Source organism: Bos indicus, chromosome 11, assembly GCF_029378745.1.
Source record: "Bos indicus isolate NIAB-ARS_2022 breed Sahiwal x Tharparkar chromosome 11, NIAB-ARS_B.indTharparkar_mat_pri_1.0, whole genome shotgun sequence".
In the NCBI taxonomy this organism is placed as follows: Eukaryota; Metazoa; Chordata; class Mammalia; order Artiodactyla; family Bovidae; genus Bos; species Bos indicus.
Window position 1 is genome coordinate 1,427,028 of NC_091770.1, and position 23,895 is coordinate 1,450,922.

At 48.7% G+C, this 23,895-nt stretch overlaps 1 protein-coding gene across 6 annotated transcripts in view; it reads right to left on the reverse strand.

Moving 5' to 3' along the window:
- The window catches only part of ACOXL (acyl-CoA oxidase like), a 341,825-nt gene that overhangs the window by 258,779 nt on the left and 59,151 nt on the right, over positions 1 to 23,895 (reverse strand). For all 6 annotated transcript variants that reach the window (XM_070798172.1, XM_070798174.1, XM_070798171.1 and 3 more), the window contains exons 6-9: positions 18,608 to 18,722; positions 18,082 to 18,168; positions 16,410 to 16,482; positions 10,083 to 10,215 (exon numbers count right to left, since the gene is read on the reverse strand). In XM_070798172.1, the coding sequence (XP_070654273.1) occupies positions 10,083 to 10,215; positions 16,410 to 16,482; positions 18,082 to 18,168; positions 18,608 to 18,722 (408 nt within the window). The remainder of the gene's footprint in view (positions 1 to 10,082; positions 10,216 to 16,409; positions 16,483 to 18,081; positions 18,169 to 18,607; positions 18,723 to 23,895) is intronic.

Here is a 23,895-nt window from a genome sequence, read left to right on the forward strand (position 1 = left end):
TCAGTGTGACTCACCCATGAGCAGTGTGCAAGGGTGAGCTAGGGAGCGAATGAGCGCTGCAGGAGACAAAAACAGAGTCTCTGCCCGGACACACGCGTGCCTGGGCTGCAAGCACGCTGGCGGGGCAGGTCCCAAAGTCACACGACAAAGATCTGGACACACACACAAGAAATGGAGAATGTTCACTGCCGTTGCTTTAAGATGCAGGTCAGAGTTCCCGTATCCATAATACAGCTGAAATACCGCATCTGATCTCCACAGAGCTCATTTGGACTGATTTATTCTGCAAAGACACCTTCCCTTCACCACGATATTCATCCATTCATCCATCCACCAAGTGCTTAACCAAGTCTAAAGCAGACAAGAGTGACCACGAAGACATAGGTCCTAATCAATCTCTGGAGGCTGACATTCCCAATGACCAGCCTGAAACTTTGAGGACCCTAGACGAGACCTACTTGCCCACTTCACGGCAAACAGAAAGGGGAAGAAGTGGAAGCAGTGACAGACTTTATTTCCTTGGCTCCAAAGTCACTGCAGACAGTGACTGCAGACATGAAATTAAAAGACGCTTGCTCCTTGGAAGGAAAGCTATGACCAACCTAGACAGCACATTAAAAAGCAGAGACTTTATTTTGCCAACAAAGGTCCATCTAGTCTGCTACTGCTGCTAAGTCGCTTCAGTCGTGTCCGACTCTGTGCGACCCCATAGACGGCAGCCCACCAGGCTCTTCCGTCCCTGGGATTCTCCAGGCAAGAACACTGGAGTGGGCTGCCATTTCCTTCTCCAATGCATGAAAGTGAAAAGTGAAGTCGCTCAGTCGTGTCCAACCCTCAGTGACCCCATGGACTGCAGCCCACCAGTCTCATCCATCCATGGGATTTTCCAGGCGAGAGTACTGGAGTAGGGTGCCATTGCCTTCTCCATATAGTCTAAGCTAATGCTTTTCCAGTAGTCCTGTAAGGATGTGAGATTTGGACCATAAAGAAGGCTGAGCACTGAAGAATTGATGCTTTCAAATTGTGGTGCTGGAGAAGACTCTTGAGAGTCCCTCGGACTGCAAGGAGATCAAACTAGTCAATGCTAAAGGAAATCAACCCTGAATATTTATTAGGACTGATGATGAAGCTGAAGCTTCAATACTTTGGCCATCTGATGCAAAGAGCCAACTCACTAGAAAAGACCCTGATTCTGGGAAGGGAAAAGGAGAAAGGGGCAGCAGAGGATGAGATGGTCAGATAGCATCACTGACTCAACGGACAGGAATTTGAGTGAACTCCTGGAGATAGTGAAGGGCAGAGGAGTCCTGTGGCGCATTCCATGGTATTGCAAAGAGTTGGGCATGCTTAGCAACTGACCAACAACAACAAAAAGAAGTGTGAACGTCTTTGGCTTGTTCAATTTCACTGTGGTAGACAGAAACATTCAGAAATCATTCTGTTGGACTGAGCTCAGAGCTGAACACACTCAATGAACATAATACATGATAAACAGACCTTCTCCCCATAAAAGGACATTCAGTATGAAGTCTGGAGTGGCCCATCTCCCCTCCCTGCTCCTGCTCCCAGTGCACAACCGCTCAGAACCACAGTGACACGGGACCATCAGGCAAAGATAGTGGTGCCACTTGACAAAGTCAGGTCCCAGCTCGCAGCAGGGAAGGAAGCCTGAATTCTGGCCCCAGGGCTAACCATTCAGCATCTGCCAAACCCCAGTTTGGGAGGATTCTCCATGTTTTCCAATGTAGACAGTGAATTATTTTGCATCTTGGTTTGGTTTACCAAAGCAAATATAACTGTGAGCCAAAGTGGTCCGAAGATGACAGAGAGCACAGTCGAAGCTGAACTCAAAGAACCTCTTGCTTGAGGGTGACTAAGCAATCCAGTGTGAGTCAGGGCTGGACTCCAGCACCAGACTGCTGCAGCGGGAGACCCAGAAAACTCCAGACAAGCTGTCACCTCCTTCTGCATCTCAGTTTTCTCAACCGGAAAATGGGAATCACGACAGTATCCATCTTACAGGACTGCTGTTTCAATTTAAAAAAAAAAAGAAACAATGATGGGCTTCCCTGGTGGCTCAGAGGCCAAGTTTCCACCTGCCAATGCAGGAGACACAGGTTCAATCCCTGGTCAGGGTAAATCCCACATACTGCAGGGACAGCTAAGCCCATGCGCCAAAACTACTGAGCCTGTGCCCTGGAGGCTGGGAGCCGCAACCACCGAGCCCAAACATTCTAGAGCCTGTGCTCAGCAAAAAGAGAATCCCTAGAGAGTGGCCCGCCCAGGCTCTCCACAAGTAGAGAAGAGCCCACTCAGTGATGAAGACCCAGCACAGCCATGTAGATACAGAAATAAAGCAATTGAAAAAAAAGATGTATAAAAGGCTCAGAATGTGTCCTTCGAACAGGGAGGCACTGGATGGATTCCTCAGCGGTGACGAGGGAATGAGTGACGAAGCATGGAGGGAGGGGAAGGCGTGCAGTCCTTGTGCTACAGGGAGCATCAAGTTTCAGGTGGAAAATCTCCTAAGGACGGCACACCATCCATCCGTCATCCACGCCTGACCTTCCAGGTGGCACAGACAGCACTCCCTAGAGGCAGACAACAGGGCTTCCGTGGCGAGGTGAAGCTCCCTGCAGCTGCAGCCCGCGCACCCCTTCTGCCTGCCCTAGGTGAACAGGCTGCTGCTGAAACCGAGGCAGGCAAGCCCCTTCCAAGCAGGACCCAGGCCCAGAGCAAGCTGGGATCGCTCTGCACTGACAACACCATCCCTCGTTCCCTCACAGCTCCCACGGCCACGCCCAGGGTTTGAGGAGACTGGGGTTTCCCACAAGGTTGACTCAGCCTCTGATGACTTAGTTGAAGGGAGTCCTGTTCCTTGGAGGCTTCCCTGGTGGCTCAGTGGTAAAGAATCCACCTGCAATGCAGAAGATGCGCGTTGGATCCCTGGGTCAGGAAGATCCCCCAGAGAAGGAAATGGCAACCCACTCCAACATTCCCGCCTAGAAAGTCCCATGGACAGAGGAGCCTGGTGGGCCACAGGCCATGCGGCCTCAAGAGTTGGACACAACTGAGTGACTCAACCACTATACACACCCACAGTTTTACATATATGTTACATATATATACACACACACATATAAATAACAGCAACCGACACTGTAAACAAACACTGTACATCAACTATACTTCAATTTTTAAAAATAAATTAAAAAAAAAGATAACTCCACATCCTCGAGTCTTGATCTTGAGCCCAACAATTATTACCCTGATGAATTCCAATTCTCCTTATATCGACCACTTTGTAAAAAGCAACACTCACAACTGATAGGAAGCTAATGAGAACAAAAAATCCCAGCCAATTCTTGAATAGAAAAGTAAACAAAATGTAAAGGGAAGACATCTGCAAATCATTATTGGTATTTGTCGCCCTCTGGTGGTCAGCCTCAAGAAGTGTCTATATCAGAAAATCCTGGAAACTGTATTTTACAGATGGTCCCTCTACGGATCATTCAGGCCAAAGCTCTCATCCCATGGGACTTCCCCAGCATTTGAGCAAGTTCTGCTACTCTGCTCCCCACTCCATGTGTGTATGTGAGCGCGTGTTAGGATGCTAAAGAAAGAATAACTCCAACCTGTGTAGAACAAGAGGAGCTTATGATTCTGCTCCCTCGGGACACATGTAACGCATCTGAAAAGACAGACAGCTGACATGGAGGAGCCCCTGTCTTCATCTCTCCAGTACCACTCTCTGTGTGAAGAGATCGCTGGCCACGCTACTAAAGGGTCGGGACTTCCATGGTCCAGTGGCTAGGACTCCACACTCCCAACGAATGGGGCCCAGGTTTGATCCCTGGTCAGGGAGCTAGAGGGGCTTCCCAAGTGGCTCAGCAGTAAAGAACTCAACTGCAGTGCAGGAGATTTGGGTTCAATCCCTGGGTTGGGAAGATCCCCTGGAGAAGGAAATGGCAACTCACTCCAGCATTCTTGCCTGGAGAATCCCATGGACAGAGGGCCTGGTGGGCTGCAGTCTGGGGGGTCACAACTGAGCATGCATGCAGGGAGCTAGATACCACGAGCTGCAACTAAGACCCAGAGAAGCCAAATAAATATTTTTTTAAGTGCCAAGAGAATAAACATCCAGCAACTTCGGTTTACCAGTTCCAACAGAACACACATTTGTGGGTAGCACATATCTTTAAGACATTACTCCAGGGAACCCATCCCCTCCTCTCCATTCCACCCTCTTTATGCCACACTGTTTGATGGGGCAGAGGTCTCACCATGCTCATTATCACAGTGCTTCCACCTCCTTCCAAACATATTCATTTCAGTCCCCCCCCGCCCCCGACCCTGAAGCTCTTAGACTCACATGGCCCTACAGAGATGCCCCTTATTCGAGCCTACTGCTGGAAGAGAGCTGTATGCTTCTGGCCTCTCCTGACACACCCCTGCCTGGGGAGGTTTTTCTAATATGTGATGTCCATTCAGTGAGTGGCTGCTTTTCTCGAGAATATTCCACAGCTCCCACTAACTACTAAATCATAGAGGAACTGATCATCACTGCGTTCAGAGTCTTTGTAGTAGAATGGGTGAGTTGGCAGATGATGGATGAGCGGATGTTTGCTAAGTCACTTCAGTCGTGTCCGACTCTTTATGACCCGGTGGACTGAAGCCCACCAGTCTCCTCTGTCCAAGGGATTCTCCAGGTAAGAATGGTGGAGTGGCTTTCCATGCCCTCCTCTAGGGCATCTTCCCGACCCAGGGACTAAACTCGCGTCTCGTGTCTCCTGCGTTGGCAGCTGGGTTCTTTACCACCAGCACCACCTTTCTTCCTTCCATTTCCCCCTCTCCCTTCCTTCCACCCATGCGTGTGCTCATACATACACCCATCCACCAACACACTCACACATTCGCCTGTCCATTCAGCTGTCTGTCTGTCCATTCATCTACCCACCCACTCATCCATCCCTCCATCCATCCCTCCTCCCACCCACCCACTTATTTACCTCCCACCTTTTCACTCATCTGGGCTTTCCAGGAGGTGGAATTAAACAGACAAAAATCTGATAGCTTCATAGTGGTAAGTGTAAGTGTTAGTCACTCAGTCGTGTCTGACTCTTTGTAACCCCATGAACTATGGCCCACCTGTTTCCTCTGTCCATGGCGATTCTCCAGCAAGAATACTCCAGCCACACCCTCCCCCAGGGGATTTTCCTGACCCAGGGATTGAACCCAGGTCTCCTGCATTGCAGGTGGATTCTTTACCATCTGAGTAGTAGCCACAGAAATTAAAATTATGAATATAAGAGGACTGAGTGAGCTTCACCACAGGAAAGGGAGTCACAACATCTGGTTCGAGGTCAACAGAGCAGATAGGATGTTAGTTACACCCTGAAACCAGCTCCCCAGCCCTGGCCCATGACTGAGGCACACAAGCATGGCACTACAGGGCTGGATGCAGGAACCAGACACTGGGGAAGAGAACCCCGATGTCATTTCTGGGGAGGGCTTCCCTGGTAGCTCAGCTGCTAAAGAATCCACCTGCAATGTAGAAGGAAGTTCAATTCCTGGGTTGGAAAGATAACCTGGAGAAGGATAGGCTACCCATTCCAGTATTCTTGGGCTTCCCTGGTGGCTCAGATGGTAAAGAATCTGCCTGCAATGTGGGAGACCTGGCTTCAATCCCTGGGTTGGGAAGATTGCCCTGGAGGAGGGCATGGCAACTCACTCCGGTATTCTTCCCTGGAGTATCCCCATGGACAGAGGAGCCTGGCAGGCTGCAGTCCATGGGGTCACAGAGAGTTGGACATGACTAAGCGACTGAGCACAGACATAGAGAACACCCCAAGCCAAGACCAGAGAGCAGCAGGAGCCCAAAGCCTGCTCTGCCTCGTGTTCACCCAAGTGACGGCACCACCTCACCCTCTTAGACCAACAGCCACCTCCGTCTCAGGAGACTCAACTGCCCCCAGCCTCCTCCTCTTTGCTGTTCCAATCCCCCATGAACCATCAGAAGGTCTTGGAAAGGTGGTTCGAGGACACAAGGTCCCAAACTCCCATCAGTAGAGGAGAGAGGGACTCTTGAAAAGGCTCCCCTGGTGGCCCCGTGACAAAGACCAGAAGGAGACCATGCAGGAGATGCATGTTCAACCCCAGGGTCAGGAAGATCCCCTGGAGAAGGAAACGGCAACCCACTCCAGTGTTCCTGCCTGGGAAACCCCATGGACAGAGGAGCCTGGTGGGCTACAGTCCATGAGGTTGCAAAAAGTTGGACATGACTAGCAGATTAAACAACAACTCCCTGAATAAGAACCACCAAAATCAAAGGCAGCATAGTGAATGCCCACCTCAGACAGATTCCTTTACCTCCTCAGTTTCCCCATATGTAAAATGAGGAGATGGATGGAGCCCTCTCAGAGTTGTTTGAGGAGAAATGAGTTAATACCTGTGAAGCATGTATCATGGGCATGGCTTATAGTAAGCAAGGGGTGGGGGGGGGGCATTGCTTTTTATTTATTTGGCTGTGCCAGGTCCTAGCTATGGCACGTGGGATCTTTGATCTTCGTTGTAGCATGCAAACTGTTAGTCATATGGGATCTAGTCCCCTGACCAGAGATCAAACCCAGCCCCCTACACTGGGAGCTCGGAGACCTAGCCACTGGACCACCAGAGAAGTCCCAAACCCGTCTGTTCTAGGCAGCCATTCTCCAAGTGTGGTTCTGGACCAGTAACTGCAGCATCACCTGGGGCCTTGGAGGAAACGCAGATTCTCTGGCCCCATGCCGGTGCTGCTGCACCAGGAACCCTGAGGGTGGGCCCCAGCTGCGGAGTAACACCTACTTAAAGGATGAGGGAGACTCTTAAAGTGGGGACCAGCTTTTCTTATGCTAAAATATTGTTGCTGTTGCCAGGTCTGACTCTTCACAACCCCACAGACTGCAGCACAACAGGCTTCCCTGTCCCTCTCCCAGAGTTTGCCCAAGTTCACGCCCCTTGCATCGGAGATGCCATCCAACCATCTCGTCCTAAAATGCTAAAATATTACTTTCCTGCAAAATCAACCCAAAACTCTGAGCTCGGTCTCATGTGTGTTTCTGACTCCTCCTCTGCCTCCCAACTCACAGTGACTCTCCCTAGATCCCTTCCTCCTTCAGAAAAGGCTCCCCAGCATCCCCCTCTACTTCAGCTGCAGAATTCGATCAATGCGCCCTCCCCAATCCCTGCCAAATGTCTTAGCTTCCTTTCCTCTAGTCCCTGCTAATAATTTAATCGGACATGGCATCTGGGGGCACAAATGACAGCATGGCTATTACAGCAAGTCTTTAAGAGAAAACCTGAAAGGACTGAGAAATGTGACAAAAATGAGAGGCAACCATGGCAGCGGGGAAAAAAGACATCTGGGCAGAGTTTTAAAGCAGCAGGCGCGCCCGGCCTTGAGCAAACAGGGAACTGCGGTGACAGTTTTCTAACACAGGCGGAATGAGCGTCAGAGAAAGTGATCCATTCCCTGCTCATCAGCAAGCGCGGGGCAAGCAGGACCATCTGAGGTTTCCCCTGAGACAGCATCTGTCCCGTGGTTGAGCCGTGAGAGAAGAGGAGCTGCCAAGAGAGGCGAGGTCATTCTCATCCAAGAGGCTCACGATGAGATCACAATGGCCCGGGTCCGTCAGGGACAACACCCCGGCAGCATCTGGACCCCTCGGGTCTGAGCCCATCCAGCTCTGCGGCGGGCCTCTGCTCACCGGGAAAACCTGCCTCCCGCACAGAGCAAGTGCTGGCTCATCACTGCTGTGTCACATCGCTGCGCACACGTCCTCACTCAGGCTGCACTGTGATCAGAAGGCCAATTTTACGGATGAAGAAACTGAGGCCTAAAGAAGGCTACCAGGACTTCCCTGGTGGATCAGGGGTTAGGAATCCACCTGCCAATGCAAGAGACTCAGGTTTGGTCCCTGGTCTGGGAAGATCCCACATGCCACGGAGCAATTAAGCCCGTGCCCCACCACTCCGTGGCATGTGAGATCTTCCCAGCCAGCGCTCTGGAGCCAAGGAGCCTACTCAGGCAACTAGTAAGCCCAAGTGCTGCAACGACTGACGCCTGCTTGCCTAGAGCCGATGCTCAGAAACGAGAGAAGCCACCGCAGTGAAAATCCCACACACTGCAACTAGAGAAAGCCTATATGCAGCAACAAAGACCCAGTGCAGTCAAAAAATAATAAATACATCAAAATTAATTTTAAAAAAAGTTTAAGTTGATTCTCTCCCAAAAGTACCCACTCCAGTGCCCCATCTCCACTACCCTATGCCAGCCACCCTGGGAGTCCACCAGTGGCCCCTGGCAGTACAGACATCCTTCCCATGGCATCACCCACTCCAGCACAGGGCTTCCAGAGTACCTTTACAGCCACGAACCAGTGTGTGGCTTTAATATTCAGCAGCACGCCCCTCCGAGGGGCCAGAGGCTACTGCGATCCAAGGAGCCCTCGTGCAGCCACAGCGGCCATCACAGCACCAGGGAACCCTGAGCAGATTTCTTTCCCGTCTGCTCTACAGAGCAATTCCAGGTGCGTCTGCTTTCTCAGCTTTTGCCTTCTGGAGTCTGAGAGATGGCTGAAACGGTGTCTATCCCAGACGCGGGAGAAGTATTATTTTATTTGTATCTGACAGCCCTGGCTCTTTGTTGCTATGTGCAGGCTTTCTCTAGCTGCAGGGACTGGCGGCTCCTCTCCAGCTGTGGTGCGAAAGCCTCTCCCTGCAGAGGCTTCTCTCGGTGCGGGGCACAGGCTCCAGGCACAGGGGCTTCAGCAGCTGTGGCTCCCGGGCTCTAGAGCACAGGCTCGATCGTTGTGGCACAGGGCTTAGTAGCCTCGAGGCATGTGGGATCTTTCCGGACCAGGGATCCAATTCATGTCTCCTGCACGGGCAGGTTGGTTCTTCACCGCTGGACCCCCAGGAGAAGTACTGGCTTGGCCAAAGGGTCTTTCAGGTTTTTGTGTAACATCGCACATATGAACTCTTGGCCAGCCCAATATTTCCCTCTGCGCTTTGCTGCTGGATCAGCGCCTTGGAGTCACTCCTGGGCCCACATCCTGAGGTTCTCCTGGAGCCTCACCCACTCAGTTGGTTTGGCTGAGACCCACCGGGCCACTCCAGACCTGGGTCTTCAGAACTGAACACGCACCTCACCCACTTTACAGAGCCAGCGAGAATAAGCACAGAAGCAGCACCCACAAGCAGGCCGGCAGTCACCAGCTCAGGACTGAGTATCACAGCTGCACCCACGGCGGGGAAGAACGCCATGGAGGCGGAGCGCGGCCAGGCGGGCTTGTGAGCCGCACAGACCCGGCAGAGGGAGGAAGGGAAGGCTTTCCTGCTATTCCTGACGCCAGGCCTGGGGTCAAGTGAACGGATCTTATCCCTTCTCAGTGGAGAAGCCGGGTGCCAGCCACACATGGATGTTTGCTGGTATCTCAATGCTCCGTGCAGCTTCCCCCTGCTCCGTGGAGCCTAAGAGGGGAAAGAAACGGGAAGGAACCAGAGGGCAGGCAGTGCTGCACTCTGAAGAGGAGGCAGCTTGCGGAGCGCTCTCTCCCGGCTGCTGTTTCCAAGTCAGAGTATAGCAGGGGTGGGGAAAGGGGGGTACGACTGGCTCCTGGAGGTCTGACCCCATGGTCCTGCCTGTGACGGTGACGGTCACATGCCAAGCAGACGTGCGCGCATCAACACTCCCCGATGGACTCAGCCAAGACACGCAGGCTGTTACCCACTAGTCAGCTCTTAGCTGCTTTTCCAGAAGATGTGCTCCTTCCGAAGGACCTGTTCTCCAGGGGCCCACCTTTAGTGGCCTTGTTGCTGTAAGGACCAGGCTCCACCCACCGTAATCCACAGCACACATGTGGATGTAGAGGGATGTTGAGAAGGCTGCAGAAAGTTCTCTGTGTAGAGCTAACTGGCACTGGCATTTAACCAGCAACCCAAGCCACCTTGCGCCCACTGTGGTTCAAGAAGCTCAGTTCCTGAGATTGTTACCCAGCTCTGGACACGTGGAAACCAAACATTGAGGGAAACTAGTCAGTTACCTTCATGGAGCCCATAGCTTGGAAAGTCACAGCGAGTCTGGAAGGGGTCAGCGCCGCCAGCATCGCATTGAATCTCGCACTCTTGTCCTTAATGGGGGAGTGGTACTGCCCATCTGGACCCACGGAACCGAACCTGCGGTGTCGGGGAGTGGAAGGAGAGGTGGGGTGAGCGTAGGAGGAGGACATGGAGCCTGGAAATGAAGGCAGGTGGCTCCCACAGGCACACGCAGGGAAGTCATGCAGGGCTCCCCGTCCTGCAACCTCCCTCCCAAGACAGCAGCGTGAGGCGCAGGACAAGCGCCCCCCCAGGAGACGCTGAGAGAGGCTGAGTCACGGAAAGTAAGAGCCGATATCCTGCCACTACCATCTGCGGCTCAGTGGTGCCCCAGACAGAGAGAGGCCTGAGGACTGCCATCATTAACCCAACTCTGTAGCCTGGCAGGCCATCCGCAATACACCATAGACTTCATCCTTTTAAACTGCTCAATGGTCTTTAGTATATTCACAAAGTTGTACAACCATGACTACTATTCGGTTCCTAAACACCTCATCGCCCCAAAAGAAACCCCATGCCATTAGCACTCACATCCCAGATTCCCTACCCTTTAGGGCCTGGCGGCTATTCACCTGTTCTCCAACTCTCGGGATCTGTCAATTCTGGACGTTTCACGTAAGCAATGTCACACAACGTGTGCTCTTTGTGTCTGGTTCTTAACTCTCGGGATCTGTCAATTCTGGACATTTCACGTAAGCAGTGTCACACAACGTGTGCTCTTTGTGTCTGGCTTCTTTCACCTGACACACTTTTCTCAAGGTTCGCACGTGTCTTCACATGGATCGGTGGTTGTTGTTCAGTCACCAGCTGAGCAACAGATCTGTGTCTGACTCTGTGCCCCATGGACCGCAGCCTCCAGGCCTCTCTCTCCCTCCCCATCTCCCACAGTTTGCCCAAGTATCAGTGCTTCATTCCTTTTAAGGCCAAATGATATTCCATTGTACGGGTATACCTTAGGTTGCTTATCCATTCATCAGTTGATGGATATTTCTGTTGTTGCCACTCTTTGGGCTGTTATGAATAACTGTTATGAACATCCGTATACAAGTTTTTTTGTGGATATATTTTCAGTTCTCTTGTGGACAATGTTTTCATACAGACCAAGCAGTAGAATTGGTAAGTGCCATGAAGACGTTAACTTTTGAAATTGTACTTATTTATTTATTTTTGGCTGCACTGGGTCTTCACCGCTATACGCAGGCTTCCTCTAGTTGCGACAGGCAGGGCTCCTCTCTGGCTGTGGCGCACAGGCTTCTCACTGCAGTGGCTTCTCCTGTTGCAGAGCACAGGGTCGAGAGCGAGGGCTCAGCACTTGTGGCACATGGGCTCCGTTGCCCCGTGGCATGTGGGATCTTCCCGGACCAAGGATCGAACCTGTGTCCCCTGAATTGGCAGGCAGATTCTTTACCACTAGGCTACCGGGAAGTCTGACTTTAAACTTTTGAAGAGCTGACAAGCTCTTTTCCCAATTGACAACACCGGTTTACATCCCCACCAGCAATAGATGAGGGCTCGAATTTCTCTAAATCTTTGCCAACACTTGTTATCATCTGTCTCTTTTATTATAGCCATGAAGTGAGTACAAAATGGTACTTCGCTGTGGTTTTTTAACTGGCATTTCCTCGCTGACACTGATGTTGAACATCGTTACATGTACTCATTAGCCATCTTCTGTATCTTCTTTGGGTAAATGTCCATTCCTATTTCTGCCCATTTTCTAGTTGGGTCATTTGTCTTTTTATAGTTGAGCTGTAATGTGGTTCCTTTTATAGTCTGGATATTAGGTTCTTATACATGATTCACAAATCTTTTCTGCCATTCTGTGGATGTCTTTTCACTTTCTTCATAGCGTCCTTTGCTGCACAAGGTTTTCAAATTTGGATGAAGTCCAGGGTATCTATTTTTGCTTTGGTTCTTTGTGCTCTTGCTGTCAAATCTCAGAAATCATTGCCTAAACAAGGTCACAAAGATTTACACCTATGTTTTCTCTTATGAGTTTTATGGGTTTAGCTCATATTTAGAGCTGTGATCCATCTTCTGTTAATTTTTGTACATCGTATGCAATAAAGGTCCAAGTTCATGTATTTGCATATGGATATCCAGTTGTTCCAGCACCATTTGTTGAGAAGACCTTTCTTTCCCCATTAAATTATCTTGTCACCCTTGCTAAATATCAACTGACTATAAACACTAGAATTTCTCTCTAGATCCTCTATTCTGTTCCATTCTCCATCCATCTAGCCTTATACCAGCACCACAGTGACCTGACAACTTTAGGTTTGTAGTAATTTTTCAAATCAGGAATGGGAGTCCTCCTGCTCTGTTTTCCATTATCCAGATTATTTTGGCTACTCTGAGTGTCTTGTATTTCCATCTGAATTTTAGGACCAGCTCCTCCATTCCTTCAAAAAAAGGCAACTGAAGTTTCGATAAGGATTTCAATGGATCTGTACATCTATTTACAAGCCCATTTTTGATCAAGTGATAAACCAACACCCCCAAGTGTGTTGCCTCTGCTGTTTCGTAGTATTTGGGGGGCTATACCAGTGGAATAGTTTTCAATCAAATCTTACCAAAGAATATTCTATACACTCTCATACCTTCTACAGACCTTGGAGCCCCCTATCATTTTTCTTTCTGATTGAATGTGACTTTCTAATCTCTAGTGCATTGGATAAATGCTAAACCAGTTGGATGAGGTTCTGATAGAGGACTGTCCAATCCACTAAGATCCCATTTGGGTGAGTAAGAGAGAGGGCACACCACATCTACAGCTTCTCTTGCCTCTTCCCCATCTCTGAGAGTGCAGTGATGCTGGTAAGCGACAGGGAGCATGCAGGGAAGGCTGGTGGTCCTCAGATCTGCTGGCACGGGCACTGGTTGTTTCTGAGGGGCCTGGGGGCTTCATCACCTACTGGGATACCTACAAAATGCTTTTGTTGCCCACATTTTGTGCGTGTGTGCTGAGTCACTCAGTCGTGTCCATCTCTTTATAATCCCAGGGACTGTGTCCCGTCAGGCTCCTCTGTCCATGGGATTCTCCAGGCAAGAATACTGGATTGGGTTGCCATTTCCTCCTCCAGGGTATCCTTTTCACACAGGGATTGAATCGGGTCACCTGTGGTGCAGGCAGATTCTTTACTGTCTGAGATACAAGGGAAGCCCCTGTTTCCATTTTATTTCCTACCAATTCACAAGGGGAAAAAAGTTAACAAACCGAATTTGGTTCATTTTAAGTTTGTTTCGCCCATTAGTTTATTTAAACTTTTTATATCTATGACATATATTTGCTGGCAAGAACTTGAAGGCAACAGAAAAGAGTAAAATGTTCAAGGAAAATCTATAGGAAAGCACAGAGCAAGACTGATGGCTTGCCTTTTCACAGATTTAAATATCACTGTAGTTCAGGATTGTTATTGGATTCATGAAAAGATGCTGAGAAAAGTAAAAGTATCTGGTGTTTCTCAGCCTGCATTAAGGAGAAGGCAATGGCACCCCACTCCAGTACTCTTGCCTGGAAAATCCCATGGATGGAGGAGCCTGGTAGGCTGCAGTCCATGGGGTTGCTAAGAGTCGGACACGACTGAGCGACTTCACTTTCACTTTTCACTTTCATGCATTGGAGGAGGAAATGGCAACCCACTCCAGTGTTCTTGCCTGGAGAATCCCAGGGATGGAGGAGCCTGTTGAGCTACCGTCTATGGGGTCGCACAGAGTCAGACACGACTGAAGCGACTTAGCAGCAGCAGCCTGCATTAAGCATTGTGAACTCCTGGGCTCCACACCTGGAATGCATCTGTGGAAGTGCATTCACCTCACTGGAATGCACCTTGATCTCACTGAGGGATGCTGGGAAACGACACTAAACACTTGTGACACTGGGCTTCCCTGGTGGCTCAGTGGTAAAAAAAATCTGCCTGCCAAGCAGGAGATGTGAGTTCAATCCCTGGGTCAAGAAGATGCCCTGGAGAAGGAAATGGCAACCCACTCCAGTATTCTTGTGTGGAAAATCCCACGGACAGAGGATCCTGACAGGCTACAGTCCATGGGGCCCCAAAAGAACTGGATACAACTTAGCAACTAAACAACAACAACTTAAGACATTATTCACCCAATCAGTTCAGTTCAGTTGCTCAGTCGTGTCTGACTCTTTGCGACCCCATGAACTGTAGCACGCCAGGCCTCCCTGTCCATCACCAACTCCCGGAGTCTACCCAAACCCACGTCCATCGAGTCGGTGATGCCATCCAGCCATCTCATCCTCCGTTGTCCCCTTCTCCTCCTTCCCTCAATCTTTCCCAGCATCAGGGTCTTTTCCAATGAGTCAGCTCTTCGCATCAGGTGGCCAAAGTATTGGAGTTTCAGCTTCAACATCAGTCCTTCCAATGAACACCCAGGACTGATCTCCTTTACGATGGACTGGTTGGATCTCCTTGCAGTCCAAGGGACTCTCAAGAGTCTTCTCCAACACCACAGTTCAAAAGCATCAATTCTTTGGCGGTCAGCTTTCTTTATAGTCCAATTCTCACATCCATATATGACCACTGGAAAAACCACAGCCTTGACTAGACAGACCTTTGTTGACAGAGTAATGTCTCTGCTTTTTAATACGCTGTCTAGGGTGGTCATAACTTTCCTTCCAAGGAGTGTCTTTCAATTTCATGGCTGCAATCACCATCTGCAGTGACTTTGGAGCCAAAAAAAAATAAAGTCAGCCACTGTTCCCACTGTTTCCCCATCTATTTCCCATGAAGTGATGGGACCAGATGCCATGATCTTAGTTTTCTGAATGTTGAGCTTTAAGCCAACTTTTTCACTCTCCTCTTTCACTTTCATCAAGAGGGTCTTTAGTTCTTCTTCACTTTCTGCCATAAGGGTGGTGTCATCTGCATATCTGAGGTTATTGATATTTCTCCCAGCAATCTTGATTCCAGCTTGTGCTTCATCCAGCCCAGCATTTCTCATGATGTACTCTGCATATAAGTTAAATAAGCAGGGTGACAATATACAGCCTTGATGTACTCCTTTTCCTATTTGGAACCAGTCTGTTGTTCCATGTCCAGTTCTAACTGTTGCTTCCTGACCTGCATACAGGTTTCTCAAGAGGCAGGTCAGGTGGTCTGGTATTCCCATCCCTTTCAGAATTTTCCACAGTACTGGTTATAATAGCATCCAAAGCTGAAAGAGGGTACCTTACCTCCTGCCATCCACAAAGGAAGCAATAACACTGTTTTATGATAACCAAAAAAAAATTAAGGGAAATAACCTAAATACCCAACAATAAGGGACTGATTATATAACTTACAGATACTTAACAGCTTATGATGGCAATATTAAAAATGATAATGCCTATGTGTATTTCAGGCTTCCCCGGTAGCTCAGACAGTAAAGAATCTGTCCACAATGCAGGCGACCCAGGTTCAATCCCTGGGTCAGGAAGATCCCATGAAGAAGGAAATGGCAACCCACTCCAATATCCTTGCCTGGAGAATTCCATAGACAGAGGAGCCTGACAGGCTACAGTTTATGGGGGTCTCAAAGAATCAGACACAACTGAGCAACTAACATTTTTTCTATGTGTATTTATTGTTGCATAGAAACTTTGGACATATTTTGTTAAACAGAAACTACAAGTTATAAAAAAAAATAGAATTTCTAAGTGGATCTCATTCAGTAAAAATCAAACATCTCTCTCTCTCTTTAGTATCTACTCATAGAGAAAAGTCTAAAATGTTAAACACAAAAGTGTAATAAACACTGTGAATAGATGATCAAACCAGTCAATCCTAAAGGAAATCAACTCTGAATATTCACTGGAAGGACAGATACTGAAGCTGAAGCTCCAATACTTTGGCCACCTGATGCAAAGAGCTGACTCATTGGAAAAGACCCTGATGCTGGGAAAGACTGAGGACAGGAGGAAAAGGGGATGACCGATGAAATGGTTGGATGGCATCACTGACTCAACGGACAAGAGTTTGCACAAACTCCCAGAGATAGTGAAGGAGGGTGAAACCTGGCGTCCTGTAGTCCATGGGGCTGCAAAGAGTTGGACACAACGTAGCGACTGGGCAACAACAAGAAAGGTGATAGTACTGGGGATAATTTTAGATTTCCTTTTATTTGTTTATCCACCTTTCCTGACTGGTAAAACTGTAAACGTGGCTATAAGAAGACAGCTGGGTGTACAGCCCATGAGACCTAGGAACCAGGCCTGGGGGGCAAAGAGCTCACAGCTGCAGCACGTCTGAGTTAAGGAGGCAGCTACTCACTTATCCAGCAGGTTCTCCCTTGGTATCCGAACACTGTCAAATCTCAGAATCCCGTTATCCACACCATGTAGACCTAGAGAGAACAGACAGGAAATGGAGCTGCAGGTGGGACAAGCTTATGAGCATCAGAAATACTGTCCCATGGGACTTCCCTGGTGGTCCAGTGGCTAAGAGTCTGCACTCCCAACGCAGGAGGCTCGGGTGTGATCCCTGCTCAGAGAGCTAGGTCCAGCTTGCCACAACTAAGGGTTTGCATGTTGCTTCTGCTGCTCAGTCAGGAAGTTGTGTCCAACTCTGCGACCCCGTGGACTGCAGCACGCCAGGCTTCCCTGTCCTCCAGTACCTCCTGGAGTTTGCTCAAGTAGAGGTTGTATGCTACAGCTAAAAGAGCCCACACGCTGTGATTAAGACCTGCTGCAGCCAAATATACAAACACATTTCTAAAAAAATACACACCAAGACATTTTTCAAAACAGTTATGCCATCGCTGCCACTTTCTAGGTTGGACATCACTGAAACGCAAAGCCCTTCTTCCACTTCCAGAATCGTGGCTGCTTTCTTATCTGGGGTGAAGATGCCATCTGCTCGTTTCCACGCAGCGTGGTGCCTGTCTGTCCAGCTGCCTCCTCACTAATGAGAATGGAGGAGGAAGCACTGGACCTTCTAGGGCTCAGCCGGGGCCAGAGCTGTCTGCCTGGGCAGTTGCTGAGGCTGGAAAAGGGGAGAATTCCAGGCAGCCGAGAGAACATCTGACTGAACATACAGAAGCAGCAAAGCTCATTCAGCCCCACCAGTGACCCCAAACTCAATTTCTCCTCCTTCCCAATGCTTCCTCCTCCAAACACAGGGTGAATTTGCAATAGCAAAGGCCTAAAAGACACTGGAAAACGGCCAGAGGGACAGCAGCAGGTAGGTAGAGTGGTCCCTTCAAAACCAGTCTCTTCTGCCTTCACTGCTTTGGTGAGTTAGGCTAGACTCAGGTGGGGAAAAGTGGAAACAGTGACAGATTTCGTTTTCTGGGGCTCCAAAATCACTGTAGACAGTGATGCAGCCATGAAATTAAAAGATGCTTGCTCCTTGGAAGAAAAGCTATGATAAATCTAGACAGTATATTAAAAAGTAGAGACATCACTTTGCCAACAAAGGTCCGTAGAGTCAAAGCTATGGTTTTTCCAGTAGTCATTAACAGATGTGAAAGTTGAACCATAAAGATGGTTAAGTGCTGAAAAACTGATACTTTTGAACTGCAGTGCTTGAGAAGATTCTTGAGAGTCTCTTGGACAGCAAGATCAAACCAGTCAATCCTAAAGGAAATCAATCCTGAATATTCATTGGAAGGACTGATGCTGAAGCTGAAGCTACAGGACTTTGACCACCTGATGGGAAGCGCTGATTCTTTGGAAAAGATATTGTGCTGGGAAAGATTGAGGGCAGGGAGAGAAGGAGGCGATAGAGGATGAGATGGTTGGATGGCATCACTGATTCAATGGACATGAGTGTGAATAAACTGCGGGAGATGGTGAAGGACAGGGAAGCCTGGTGTGCTACAGTTCACGGGGTCACACAGAGTAGAACATGACTTAGAGACTGAACACCAAGAGCTGGTACGGTCAGGTGGGGAGGAGGCAGGAAGTGCAAAGGAGGGTGGAAGAAGGGTCACCCGCAAACTCACCTTCTTTATGCATCATATCAACGACCGTCACTCCTGGGTACAAGCTTCCATTTTCATCTCGGACAGGAACGATGAAGCAGTGGGGCCCTAAGGACGGTGAAAAGACACTTTACTAAAATCTCTAAAGATGTGAGCAAGGCTTTCCTAATTTCCAGTGTGCCATTATGTTGATTCTGAAATTCATCTTGTTGTATGACTGTGCACTGCCCATAATAGTGTACAGTGTTGAAGGTAACGATAAATGGTTTCATCATGTATATTTAGGAGACCAAGTGCTAAATTTGTTAAAAGGCAAATAACTCAATTTCTTATGTAGCTGTGCCACACCACATGTGGGATCTTAGTACCCCAATCTGCAGTGGAAGCACAGAGTCTTAACCACTGGACTGACAGGGCTAAGTTCCAGTGTGAATTTTTTACAAGATAAAAACAGCCCTTGGAAGGGGGAAGGATTCTGTGTAAAGCACTCATGGGAGAATAGTGCTAATAAAGAGAAACGGCCTAGGATTCTGTGTTGGTGACAAACCTTGAGATCTTCCGTTTATGATGAGCTGGGCAAAGACTGCTGCGTAATTCCCGTACATCGCATTTCCAATGTACATCTTCTCAGCGTTTTTACATGGTGTGTCAATGACAAACTCCTGCACAGAAACACCAAAGCAACAGAGTTTTCTTCCTTACGGTTCCTTTCAACCCCTGGGCTCAGTGCAATGAACACCGTGAAACAGATTCACGTTGCATAGCTGCGCCCACTTAGGCGACCTCAAGAAAAGGCGTAGGTGACCCAAAATCATTTAGTTCACCCTCACGTTCCTTCCCTTCTTGCTGGCTGCTCTTCTTTGTCAGGTTGGACTGGCACGTGTCACATTCGTCCGAGCCTGTGGCTTAAACGTACGAATCCTTCTTCAGTGAGCTTCTTTCTCTAGAGGCTGCTCCACACTGAGGTTTTGACTTTTAAATAGCCCAGCACCCAAACCCCTAACAGCCCTGGTGATCTGTATTCAGCTCTCACCACAGCCCTCGCTCCCAAACACTCCACCTGCAGGTCTCACAAGAAACGATGGAGTACCCAGCGATCTGGGGCCCAGTTCGATGAGCCATGCCTGTGCATTTCGTCTGCTGGACACTGTCCCTCCTGGGCCAATGGCATGGTTCCTCAGGTCCTCCATGATCCTGGGCCGCAGGCACTCCTGCATCTAAGGTATGAGTCCATCGTCTGAACAGCAACTAACCAAAGGTTAAACACGTCGGGGCAGGTGTGCTAAGTCACTTCAGTCGTGTCCACCTCTTTGCAACCCTATGGACTTAGCCCGTCAGTCTCCTCTGTCCATGGGATTCTCCAGGCAAGAATACTGGAGTGGGTTCCCATGCCCTCCACCAGAGCATCCTCCCAACCCAGGCATTTAACCCATATCCCTGATGTCTCCTGGTTGGCAGGCGGTTTCTTTACCACTAGCGCCACCTGGGAAGCCCTTAAATGTGTACATCTGAACACAAACAAGACTAATAAACAACTGTGACCTAGTCCCACCATTGCTTAGAATCTCATCCCAGACAATTTTGATTTTTATAAAGAGAAATATCTCATTTAAGCCTTGGGGTGACTGTTTCAAAATCTCCCTCCATGTTCTTGATCAATGAATATGATAATGAAAAGTTCCCTCAAAAGCTCATGTGAATAAGCCCTTAAACCAAAAAGCATGTGTCAACAATTCTCCATCTTATAAAGGGAATGAATCTTAGAACACAACATCTAGCTTGTCTCCAAAATATGACCAAGGATTCTAGCTCTAAACAGTCTGAAGTTAACACTGGTCAGGAAAAAGCAGGAGGGAAATAATTAGCTTTTTGTTTTCAGTCTCTGCTCAAAACTCTGCCTCGTTTTTTCTTCCTCTCCAGGAACCAGAACAGGATCACCATGGAAACACCTCTCTTCCCTTCTTGGTCCTCTCTCATGTGGCTTGCTACCTGGGATACCCTTCAGCCTCTTGTTAAGGAGAGACAGACCATAACTGCCAAGTCTGCATCCTGGGTACCTGGAACAGGTCGAAGAATCCAGGGAGTAGGGGGAAGGAAAGGGGAAGCGGGGTGGGGCATGATGGCAAAAAAACAGAACCGCAAATTTAATCGAAGCTGACAATATCAAAGATGTGGCTGAACCAAACCAACAAGCTATTGATCGTGTAAAGATCATCTCGGATTTCAGATTTTCAAGTATATGGACTGCACTTTCCCTCTGGCCAAGACATACAGTCTTGGAGCCCAAGAAAACATTCTCTGACACATGTGCACACAGGGAAACTTTTAACATAGGCAAGAGCTTTTCAGAAACATAAATGGATGAGCTGATCATTTTTAAGTCTCTGGAGGCTGCTGCCCTTGTCTCATTGGGCCAGCCAGGAACTTCTTAAAGAAAGGAGTTTTTATGAGGCTGGTGGGTGCAGTAACACACAACACGTGGTGAGGGGGTGCATTAAATAGCACCCCACGGGTGGGAAGGGAAGTAGCAGAGAAAGGCTAACCTGGCAGAAAAGATCTGGTAGTGTGGGGAGGAGACAGGAGGCCATTCGTCCCCATCAACACTTGATCCTCTCTGGGAAAGGAGTTCTGTCACTTCTGGCAAAAAGACTTGATTTGGAAACTCTGCCTCAGCCAAAACGCTGGCGTTTAAAGCTGGATCTAAATAATGCACACCATGTGTGTTGGTTCCTATTATAATTAGTCGTTGAAGACTGACAAAACAGTCAGTCCTATAAACACTCATGGCTTTGGCCAGAGAGCTCTTAAAGCCTCATTTATTTTTGTGATTTTGCATTAAGTGTAAAACTCTCTCTTACCTCAAAGCCTTCCATGCCGCTACTCAACCTACCATCCAAAAATAAAAATAAAACAGCCAACCCACAGGAACGAATAACAAAAAAACTGAAGAGATTAAAACTGCTCCGGAGGGAGAGAGAGCTCATTTGATATGCTCGAACATTTGAAAAGGGAAATGAAGGGGAAAACACAGAAATCAACGAAGGGGAAAGCCGTCCTCGGCTAAGCAGCCCTCAGCGGCCTGAGTCTATGATACGCTTATTCCCTCCCTCACTCCCCCGGGAGGCAGCAAGTTCACCAGAGTCTTCTCATCATTACGATCTCAACTTTGCAACTCCCCTGCAGAGAGTGGCAGCTGCCAAAGCACACCAGGTAGCTAAATCATTTATGCTGTTTGGGGAAAACAGGACCAACACAGGGAAACCATTTTTGTGCAAAAAAATAATTATAAGAAGAAAACAAATAAATAAGAATTGTGGCTGGGTTTTTTTCCCTTAAAGGACAGCAAGGTGACCTCAATACTACAGTTTTGGGAGAAAAAAAAATGGGGCAGGCAGAACCCCATGATGTTTGGTCAATCGGCCATGTCTGACAGAAAAGCTAAGTTCTTAAGGGCAATCTCCTTGAACCTGAGATTCACTTATTAACTTCATAGCCATAGTTTCTCCGCCTGAAAAATAAGGACAAAAATATGTTCCTATAAGATTATAGAACATTTAACACAATGTTGCACTGCAGAGTGCTTGGCCTGGTGCCTAGCACACATGCAGTAGCTTAATTATTACATCTATGGGATTGTTGCTGTAGGAGAATGTGCATGAGTGCTAAATCACTTTAGTCATATACAACTCTTTTCGACCCTATGGATCATAGCCCTGTCAGGCGAGTCCATGGGGATTCTCCAGGCAAGAATACTGGAGTGGGTTGCCATGCCCTCCTCCAGGGGATCTTCCCAACCCAGGGGTCCAACCCGCATTTCTTATGTCTCCTGCACTGGCAGGCAAGGTCTTTACCACTAGCCCCACCTGGGGAGCAGATGAATGTGGTAGTATACTATACAGAGAGAGTTTGAGGCAGAGCCTGGCACAGAGCGAGCATTCAATAGGCGACAGTCCTTATTCTGGCCCTTATTGTGACCTTAGACATCACTGGTTACTGCAGAGAACTAGCATTGGGGCCAGAGACAAGGCAGGACATCCTCTCACACAACCCTCACCTGCATGTGTCATTCTAAATGTTGACCGCCTCCAGCTAGTGTTCTTGGGTCAGAAAACCCTAGGAACAGAACTCCAGATTCCAAAGGACAACAGCCAAAATGAAGAAAAGGCTGAGTCACCACATGCTCAGGCAAATGGCCACACCCACAAGCACATGGCCACACCCATAGCACATGGCCACACCCACAGCACATGGCCACATTCATAGCTTATGGCCACACCCACAGCACATGGCCACATTTATAGCTTATGGCCACACAGCTTGCACACTCATTCACACACACATTTCTAGAAAAAAACTGCAAAATGTATTTATCCCTTTCTGGTTTTTAGGAATACCCAATATCAAACAAGAAACTAGAAAGGAGAATGAAATAAGTAGATCATTGCTTTCTTTATTTGAGGACAGGAAGTAGGAGCTAAAGAGATGGGGGGGTAGGATTTATAGAACAGGATTTTTGCTGTTACCTATTCATAGAGAGCTATAGATTTAGAGGGTCTTACCAACATTTTGGAGTTCATCCCATACAATAGGGCTTCCCTGGTGGCTTAGAGGTAAAGAATCCGCCTTCCAAGCAGGAGAGACAGGTTTGATCCCTGAGTCAGAAAGATCCCCTAGAGAAGGAAATGGCAGCCCACTCCAGTATCCTTGCCTGGAAAATCCCACAGACAGAGGAGCCTGACAGGCTACAGTCCATGGGGCCACAAAAGAGTCAGACACGACTGAGCAACTGAACAACCACAACCCATGTAATAAGGTCAGATTGTTTTGTCAAATCTTATTTTGGTTGCCTTGTGGACTTTTGTCCATATACAGTTAAAGATGGAGAAGGCAATGGCAACCCACTCCAGTATTCTTGCCTGGAAAATCCCATGGATGGAGGAGCCTGGAAGGCTGCAGTCCATGGGGTCACTAAGAGTCCGACACACTGAGCGACTTCACTCTCACTTTTCACTTTCCTGCATTGGAGAAGGAAATGGCAGCCCACTCCAGTGTTCTTGCCTGGAGAATCCCATGGACGGAGGAGCCTGGTGGGCTGCCGTCTATGGGGTTGCACAGAGTTGGACACGACTGAAGCGACTTAGCAGCAGCAGTTAAAGATATTGCATCATGCTGAGACAGACCTGGGACCTGGGACCCTTTGCTGCAATGCTTGCACCTGTCTACACCTCTCCTCAAACAACACAGTATATAAAGATACAATACTGGACTAAAAATAACTGCATCATGCTCAGTTGGGGCAAAATCATAGAGAAAACATACAAAGAGACCAAAAAACGCAACTGCCAATTTTGAAGAGCCTGGAGAAGAAGCAGGGTGTCGACAGCAAAAACAGGATACTGAGCTACCCCCTGCACACAACACCACCTCAGGGGCGGGCAAACCATCTAAGCCATCCCTCTGGCCTGACGCCTTGACACACCCCTATACTCACCCCATGGAAGGGATCGGCTCGCCCCCCACTCAGGGAGTGAGCAAGCAAGAGAACCTGATGCTTGTTCTCACCTCCCCCTGCTGCAGCAGGGCCCCCAGGAGAGCCTTGCCTGAATTTCTTGTCTGGCCTCTGATCAGTTTCTACTGAATGGGGAAGGTCAAGAAGCCTGGTTGGTATCAATGCCAGCACCAAGGACTCGGCTCCCGGAAGGAGGTCCAGCACACACAGTGCCCTCCTGCCCCACGGGGTGAGGTGCCAACAGAGACCTCTTATACCCATGTACCTGCTGTAGTTCGGAAGAACCACAAGATGGTGGAGGTCCTGCTCCCACCTAGTTTCCCCAA